Source organism: Populus alba, chromosome 4 (genome assembly GCF_005239225.2).
Source record: "Populus alba chromosome 4, ASM523922v2, whole genome shotgun sequence".
In the NCBI taxonomy this organism is placed as follows: Eukaryota; Viridiplantae; Streptophyta; class Magnoliopsida; order Malpighiales; family Salicaceae; genus Populus; species Populus alba.
This window is the reverse complement of record NC_133287.1, coordinates 17,618,390-17,627,625: the sequence shown is the minus strand read 5'-3', so window position 1 is coordinate 17,627,625 and position 9,236 is coordinate 17,618,390. Positions and strand designations below refer to the sequence as shown.

The following is a 9,236-nucleotide window of genomic DNA, read 5'->3' as shown; positions in this document are numbered from 1 at the left end:
TATGTTTGTTGAATATATATATATATATATATATATATATATATATATATATATATATATGAACAGTACAACCCCGAAACGGCATGCCGAAACATTCCAAAACTAAAACATTCCATTCCAATTAAAAAAAACGAAACACCTGCCGAGACGGAAGTGACAACCTTACCTCGAATTATGGATTTGTTCCTCTCATAACAGGAAAGATACTTCCAGGCCTGCCAGTGAGACCCCAGATCATCTGCTATGGGCACTGAACTTTGCACCACCCAAAACAAGCCCACCTCCAGCAAGAAAGCGTGCAGTTATCACTGTGGAGCGCACAGTCTTGCCTGGTGCAAAAACAACTCGCCAGGCAATTGTTCAGAAACAGAGGAATCAAACTCTCTTTTTCCTGGCCAACTGAAAAACATCAAAGAGACTAGGGGGCATTCTCTAACTTCAACTCATTGATCAATATGACAGCTACAGAATGGATCAAAACTTTTATCAAAACAAAGAAAAAAAAAGGAACCGAGATACCCAAAGACACAGATCATTATTTTAATCAATGGATGATTCAATCTTCCAACATTTACCCATTGTTATGGATCAGTACAAAACTATCGTCGTTCTATAATGAACCAGGCTGATCAAGAAAATAAATCTCACAGACTAAGTCATCAACTTGTGTAGAAAAAGATCTTAAAAGAAAAAAAAGCAGTGCGCCAAGGTGCATAAAAGCTTTACACCAGGATGAAAGACTGGTACAGTGCCGTTGATATGCATTATTTCTTGTCAACTCAGCTAATCTCAACCCCAACATTCAACAAAATTCTTTCTTTTAATGATGAGCCTTTGCTTCAGCTTTCTTTTGTGACTTTGCCTTGGACTGCATTTTAAATAATAAGACACTAGGTAAGCATTTATAGATCAAAATCAAACATGATACAGAGTCAGTGTGGCATGAAATGAATGTGCAAGTGTCACAAACACCACATCAAATATATAAGCATTTACAGATGAAACCAATCATGATTCAGTGTGGTGTGAAATGAATGTGCTAGTGTCGCAAGCACCACATAAAATATACAAGAAAATGGCAAAGATTGAATGTCCTTGTGAAAGAGTTACTTAACATAAACCAACAACAATAAAATGATGAAAAACACAACAAGCTTAGAAGCATTTCACAAGAGAATCCTGTTCCAGCCTTTAGAAATATTACTGAGTTTTCCTGAGCAAAAGAATGAAAAAACGACAGCATGTAGCAAGACAAAGATATCATCTTTACCAACAAAAACATTAAAGCTGTATGTGAACGGAATTTCAACCATGAGAAAACACCTCTCAGGCAAGACAAGGGGCTCAAACAGATGAGGAGAAAAATATCAGATTTATCCTTCCAAATAAATTCCACCATAATGTTTTACTCACTATCTTTTACTATCTCTATCCTTGCCAGTCCAGCAATCACCCATGTATCCATCCCCTTTGTCCTATTTAACAACGCTGACAGCAAGTTGAGCAGGGCATCTGACCCAGAAGATGAATAGCCACCGCAGTTAAATTTGTGGGGCCCACACAAAATCAAAGTTCCTGATTTTCCATTCGGTGAAACATGCTGTTCTTTAACGAGTCTTCCAACCTATAATTCTCACTGGAAAAAATAAAAAATTCCACCAAGCCCTCAAACTAACTTGGATGCATAGCAATTGGAATCTTAATCCAGTGGTCAAATGAGTTCATTTTCACAAATCCAAGGCTATCTTATCTATCTAATTAACACATTTCCCATCAATTTCTCAAGCTAACTATCACTTCCCAATATTTTAGTAGATAATTCATGGTAAAGCAGTCATCTTGGCCAAGAAATAAACCCTTCTTAAGCATCAGATTGTTGACTTTCTACACAAAAAAAAGTACCTGGAGATACTTTAGCTTCACACTCCCGTAGACGAGACCCAAAGAGAAAGCAGAAACACGAGCCACCTGAAAAAACCCAAAAAATAATTAAATTAAAAAATATTGACTACGATAGATCAATTTTAAGATCGGGGTGATTTTGACTTTCGATTTTCTTGCATTTTCGAGGGAAACGAACAGAGTGGTGGGAGAGAAAGATTACCAAAGCGAGAGTGCTGGTACCAGAGTAAGGTCCAGGAGGCGGCGCCATTAGAGAAGAAGAGAGAGCCTGCAACTGCAAATTAATGGAAACTTTCTTTCTTTTACAGAGCCCTAGATTTTGATTTCTTTTACCTTTGTATTTTGTGATTGCTTTATGAATGCCTCTTTAATCCAGTGCACTCTTCTACAGTGGAGATAAGTACATTTCATAGCGCCAGTCGTTGGATGTAAGCTTATTGGAAGGTTGGGATTGCTGGACAACGGGCAGTCAATTGGAGTGGTAAAATTGCAGGGGGATTTTTTATTAAAAAAAAAAACTAAAAGATATTAAAAATCCACGTGGCTTGTGAGACATTTTGCCGTGGGTTCGTGCAGTGGATCTCAACTATTATATTATAATAATTATAATTATAACAAAAACTTAAAATACATCAGTGTATTACTGCTCTCTTTTTTACTGTTCACATATATTATTATTATAGATTAAAACAGTATAATGATATAAATGTATTTGTCAAAAAAAAAATCTTGCTAAACATGAAATTAAAAATAAAATTGTCTTTTCTAGATATATTTGATGAAAAAATAATCGGAAATAACATTATCTGTTCGAGTTTTTTGAACTACAATATAAATACTAATTTATTTATTAGGACATAAAATTTTAAACTTTGAATTAATCAACACAATTAAAAATAAAATTGTTTTTTCTAGATATATTTAATGAAAAATAATCAGGAATAACATGATTTATTCGAGGCTTTTAGATTATAGTATAGATACTAGATTTGTTGCCCGCGCTTCGCCGCGGGGCGTGCTTCGCAGCGGTTGAGACATTAGTTCTATGTTTAAACAATAAACATATTTGAGTTGTCAAGGCTGTAATGCATTTTTTTTTTTTTTAACATGTGCAAGGCTGTAATGCAAAACAATAAAGCAGTCGTATGAGTTGTTTCAAACCCTTCAAAGCAATTACATATTTGAATTGTCTTGTTCAATTAAGCACGTTAGTCTAGCATGGTATGGAGTTTCATGTTTCTTAATAAATATACATAGCAGCCATGAAAAAGTTGGTGAAGGCCACAACTGTATCAATAAAAAAATTTCTGAAGCGGTGGTGCAGCCTTTCTAGAGCTTCAGTTTTCCTGTAAAAAGGATGTGATGTTATTCATGGACATTAATGAGATGAGCAAAAATAAATGGAGTGAAGGATAAGGCTAATCCAGTATCAATAGTAATGGAACATGAAAAAAATGAAAGAAATCTTTGAATTAAAAAGGGCAAACCAAAAATAAACCACCTAGTTTGTTTTCTATTTTCAAGCAGTATAGCCCAAAGTGGTAAATATACATTCTTATGAATGATTAGGATCTTCATTGAAATTCTAATCCAAAAAGCTCAATGGTTGTTATGTGTTAGAAATCACAACCTAATAGGAGCATTCATACATGTTACCTACATGTCCTCTTCAAATTTCTGGACCAAAAAGTTCAATAGTTGTGCTGTGTTAGAAATTACAGGTTAATGGGAGCATGCAGACTTGTTTCCTACATGGCTTCAACATACGGGACCATTGTAACATGTTGGAAGTCCACCGTAAATGACTGTGATAGTGTTGATCATAGAAAGACCAACTATAGAATCTTGGAAGCCCACCCCTGCAACAATGCACTCACCACCTTTTGATTTAACAAAAAGATATAATACATAGCACTGCACTTGCCAAACTCTTTTTTACAACCTATTTTCCATCAATGACCACATCTTCTATGTGGTCCAGCGTTAATTGTTGATGGTGTTGTAAACACTCAGTGATTTTGTGTTAGGACTGCAACCTAACCAACCACCAAGTTCTGCCAGCCCCTATCCAAAGCTATAATATATCATGTAAATTATTTGTTTAATGGTGAAACAAAAAAAAAAAAGGCAAAAGTAGGAAGCCATCAAAATCTTGTAAAGTCCAAGAATTAATTGATCACATTCTCATTGCTGAATGAAAGAAAAAATCTGATTAACCACGTAATAAATTGCTAGTTACACATAAAGATGTACACCACTTACGAAGTTTTCTTTCTGATCAACTTGTGCAGATCCCTACAACTATATTGTTGGTCTAAAGATCCCTGCAAGAAAATGTTGAAAAAACATTAGATCCTTCTCTTCTCAATCAACAAAGATCTCTCTTTTTTTTTCACACGCATGCACGCACAAAACCCTCAACAACCCATAAAAAATCCAATCTTTCCTCTCACACTCTTCTTCAGCTAACAGTCGGTAGCAGCAATAGATCCCTCAAGCGATTTCAGTTATCAAATATTGCCATAACATGGGTTTTTGTTCATTGGGATATAAAGCTAGAAAATAACCTCCTTGCAAACTCCGTGAGAAATAGGTCCATCCTGTTTAACAGAGGAATTCACGTTAACACATCCCAATTCAAGCAGCAGTTTCCTGAAGGCAGAAGTAAAGCCAAGAAAGATATATTATGCATAGTTAGAAAAAAAAGTAATAAGTCTCTTTGACATGCATATGGATTAGCTTTGATTTGGATCACTTGAATAATCACACCTCTCTGTCATTACATTTAGGCATATAACATCAAAGAAAGGCACAATTAATAGTCCAAGACAATAACTTTCCTGCAATGAGCTTGAGCTGTAACAGATTGATAGTAATGTAATAGACCACACACGCTATACATATAGTTCATTCTTTACTTTTGACACCAAGTTTTAAGACCACAAAATAAAGTCAATATTGTTGTCAACCGAATTCATGAAGTTATATGGACAAAATCATAAATAATTGCTGATCACGATACATGTGTTTACACAACTCCATGTAATATAAACTTTCCAACCACTACTTTCATTTCTTCACCCCAACCCAATAGCTATGCTGCAAAAATCTTCAATCTGATTACTGGGTCTGACTGGGCAAACTGTTACTCATAAAAACCAAGTTAGGGACCGCAGATGGAATAACCAATTTAAGCTTGGATTGTTAAATATACATGGAAATAATCAAGATCAATGGTAAGCAATATAGAGATGTCAACAAATTGTGCACTTGCTTATTCAAAGATAAAGAAAATAGCATAACCTAACCAACAAATTTGATTATCAATTAATCACGCCCATCATCAAATTCAAATGAATTAGCATTCAACACGAACAAATAAAAGATGGAATTGAAAAGGCAGGCCTAACCTTGATGACAAAAACGACAGATGACTTGGTCTTGCACATACAACGACGACAATCATCACAGATGAAACAAAGTCGAGCCATGCATGTGGAGCAAACTTCACGATGGCGGTAAACAACCCATTCTAGAACTTCTACATAATAATCAATAAATATGCAAGCACATATGGGAATTCAATTAAAATCATGAAAAATTCTTCATGTAGGAAGGAGTTTACAATAATTGAATATAAGTAACAAAAAATAACAAAGAGATCAAATTTTTTTTCGTGAATGGAAGAGAGAGAGAGGCAGAGAGAGAGAGAGAAGCCTGGTGTGTGAGTGTTTGTTTTGTTTTTTTTTTGTTTAAACGCAGAGACAAAGTGAATGGATGCTTATAGGGAGGAAGGAAAGAAGAATATTTTATGGCAAAGAAGCCATGTCTGTTGAGAACGAAAAGGAAGTGAGATTGAGCAAATCAGTTTTGAGAGAGGAGAGAGAGAAATCGATTCTTTAAACTTTAGCCTTTATGACTTTTGTTTTTTAGAGGGTAGGGTGACAGAGATAGAAAAAAAATAAAGAAGACAAAAGATGACAAATTGATCTGACAGATTGAAACTCAACTGAAATGCAGCTTGATTTAGGCAAGCCCGGTAACCAGTAATCTCCAGAGCTACAACAGTACACATATTGCTCAACAACAAAAATTAAAGTAAAATCCCCAACAAAACACAAAGAAACCCACCAGCTTTTTTAGTAATATACAAAACTAAATCTGATCAAGTGGACATCGCATTTAATGCACATAATAAGAACCCATACAATCTAGAAGAAATGGCTCCCAAAATCATGCCGGATTTTCTGGGTTGGTGCCCACGTTTTTTTGTTCTTTTTTTTAGGCAAGTTCTCGGCTGGCTCTTGATTGATTCTAGATTCCTGTGCCATTTTGTAGTCCCAATCCCAACATCAATCTCATCCCCTGCAAACCTCACCTAACCATCCCAGCCCCGATAACTGTCCCATCCCCCACAAACCGCACCTATTGAATCCAAGAAACCACCAAAATCCAGAAACCGCCAGCGAATAACACATAAAAATAATTGAAGAAATTGAACACAAAACTTCTCGTGAAAATTGAGCAAACTCGTTGTGAGAAACACTGTTTGAAATCCACAGTGAATCCACAGTGTTTTCCTGATCTCTTTTAGTTTTTTTTAATTAATTTACTTATTAGGCATAAAATTTTAAGCTTGGGATTGATGAAGGCTTATTTTGTCTTTTAAAAAAAAAATAGTCATGCTTTCGAGAGAGAAGAAAAAATATACATATATCTTTTTTTTTTTTTTTTAGTAAAATAGTTTAAATATAAAAATTACCTTATGAGTTTCAACAAAAATAAAATTATATGTAGAAAATATCTTTATAATTCTGACGCTTGAATCTAGTGTTAATATAAACTTGAAATATTAAGATGATGTTCATAAATCTAACTTAAAACTACCATTACGATAATTTTTTATATTATTTAGAAATCTTCTTTTGGATCTATGGCTTGGGATCAGTTTGCACATCAGTTTTAGTGTGCTTCTCTCTTGGGATGTCTTGGCAGTAGCAACTTGCTTGGGGGTGGCTATGAGCTATTGTCTTTGTTGCTAGTATTTGGCGGGAGATTGAGGTCTTTTGGTGGCCTTTTTTCTCGAATTGTTTTTGCATTAAATACAAACCCCACTTGCCATGTCCTTGCTCAATTCCCATTAATGGAGAGAGACTAGGTTTTTATGGGAGATTTACTACAGAGTTGGTTTCTGATCATATCTTTGGTTCGTTGTTGCCCCACCTCTGTTGCCTGTCGTCTGGTTTCAACTTGAGTTGCTACATAACCTAACCATTTCCTTTTGGTTTGGTTTCTTTGCATTTAGGTTGGTTTTGGATCTTTTCTGCTATCTGAGAGAGTTGTTTATGCTTGAGAGTCACTTACTAGTTCACGTACAGGTTATTGGGGGAATCCGACCAATGATGTACTAATAATTGTTTATTGGAGGTTAAGCATGTTGACATAATTTTTAATATAATTCGATAAATTGTCTACATCTACGAAAAATATCAATATTATTAGAGATAGAAAAAAATACAAAATAAATACACGAAGGAAAATGATTACTTCACTCAAACTCAACTCCTAGCTCATATTACTGTACTTATAGTTGCTGCAATAGGAATAAGGTTGTTGTCATTACAGCTCTTCATTTTTTCTCTCTTATTCTTTTCATATATTCTCACAACTCTCTCTCTCTCTCTCTTTCTGTTTTTATTTATAAGAGAAATGGAAGCATTTGAAGCAACCAATAACCAACCAACTACTAACTACTATAATAAATGTTAGGGTTGAAAAGGAGAGGGTGGTTGAGAAAAATGTTGACAATATTGTGGTTGAAAAGATTCCAGCCTGCTCCCTTGCTACTACCATCCTGTTTCGTTAATACTGTGCAAGGTAACTGTGAAACACTCTCAAGGTAGCTGTCAGTATTTTGCATACTACTGCAAAACCCTCCGTTTTCTTTTAATGATCTTCCATCTAAGCAACCTTTCCTGCATTTGTTCTATTAAATTCCATTTGGCAGGGAAGTGTGCTTACATATTGATTGCTAATGGTTAATTATCACATTTTTAGTTTAAAGAAATTGCTAATGGTTAATTATCACAATATTTTTAGTTTAAAGAAATATCATTTTTCCTATATATGCTAGGGCAATTTTTAACAATTACAGCCATTCACAACACTGACTTTGCAAGAACTCCCAAAGGCATGGCATTTACCATTTCTATTAAACAGGATGACTGATTTCATAGGAGCATGCATGCTGGATCAACTGCTAGGGGGATTACAGCTCTATTCTCACTTTTGCATCAAAAGCTCCATTTCCATATGTTCAAGAATAAAGCTTTTGTTTGAAAATTTTAATTTTGCAATTGTTAAATAATATTTATGTAGTATTATTTATTAAGGGTAGAATAGTACTTTCAGTTTAACCTATATATACTTTATTTGTATTTAGGTTAAGACTAAGCATTCATAATATACAGATTATTTCAGAATTCTAGCCTCCCTTTTGTGTTTGATCTCAATAAGTTTAACATGGTATCAGAGCTGGTTTTATGAAACGAGGCCTTAATCCCAAATACAGCTTTTCGCGGATCCAATTTTTTTTTGGAGTGATTTTTATTTTGTCTTCCGCTTCTGCAAAATTAGGTATTTCGACAGTTTCCTGCAATTATTTTGTATTTCGTCTTCCCTTCAGCATCTGCAATTTGGTATTTGCGTTCAGTTTTTTGCAAATTTGTTTTGTGTTTTGGAGTAATCGTTATAATTTTCGAGAAGAGGTTTGTTTAGTTTCTGCAATTTAGTATTTTGTTTCCTGCTGCTTTTGCATTTCTGGTTTATTTGTGATTGCTGATTATGGCTATTGAAAGAGATGATTCACTTCAGTCTGTAAGTGTGAGGTTGGATGGGAAGAATTATTCGTATTGGAGTTATGTGGATGAGAAAATTTTCTTAAGAGTAAGAAGATGTGGGGTATGTTAGTGGGACTTATATGATACCTAAGAATGTTGAGGAGGGAGATGCTGTTTTTGATAGATACATGGGAAGCAAATAATGCAAAGATCATTACTTGGATCAACAATTCTGTTTGAGCATTCGGATAGGTATGCAGTTGGCGAAGTATGAGACAGCAAAAGAGGTTTGGGATCATCTGCAAAGGTTATTCACACAATCAAATTTTGCAAAACAGTATCAATTAGAGAATGACATACGAGCTCTTTCATCAGAAGAATATGAGTATCCAAGAGTTTTATTCTGCTATGACAGATCTTTGGGATCAATTGGCTCTTACAGAATCGGCAGAATTAAAGGCATGTGGTGCCTATATTGAGCGTAGAGAGCAGCAA

The 9,236-nt window shown here is 34.8% G+C and overlaps 1 protein-coding gene and 1 long non-coding RNA gene across 2 annotated transcripts; both read right to left on the bottom strand.

The window, feature by feature from the left end:
* Nucleotides 1-669: 669 nt before the first annotated feature.
* LOC118034689 (uncharacterized) lies at nucleotides 670-2,261 on the bottom strand. Its single transcript, XM_035040033.2, has 3 exons — nucleotides 2,105-2,261; nucleotides 1,903-1,968; nucleotides 670-868 (listed from the first exon to the last, which is right to left on the bottom strand). The coding sequence occupies exons 1-3, from the start codon at nucleotides 2,150-2,152 to the stop codon at nucleotides 821-823; spliced, it is 162 nt and encodes a 53-aa protein (XP_034895924.1). The 5' UTR covers nucleotides 2,153-2,261; the 3' UTR covers nucleotides 670-820.
* Nucleotides 2,262-3,018: 757 nt separating this feature from the next.
* LOC140955478 (uncharacterized) lies at nucleotides 3,019-4,880 on the bottom strand. The gene is made up of 3 exons (XR_012169608.1): nucleotides 4,470-4,880; nucleotides 4,165-4,226; nucleotides 3,019-3,248 (listed from the first exon to the last, which is right to left on the bottom strand). It is a non-coding gene; the product is annotated as an uncharacterized lncRNA (long non-coding RNA).
* Nucleotides 4,881-9,236: the final 4,356 nt, after the last annotated feature.

Bases quoted from the DNA above. Each gene is read 5' to 3' on its own strand.
- LOC118034689 (XM_035040033.2), bottom strand. From the start codon at position 2,152: ATGGCGCCGCCTCCTGGACCTTACTCTGGTACCAGCACTCTCGCTTTG. The intron at 1,969-2,104 runs GTAATCTTTCTC...GGGTTTTTTCAG, and splicing joins GTACCAGCACTCTCGCTTTG to GTGGCTCGTGTTTCTGCTTT. The intron at 869-1,902 runs GTACTTTTTTTT...TTTAAAATGCAG, and splicing joins TGAAGCTAAAGTATCTCCAG to TCCAAGGCAAAGTCACAAAA.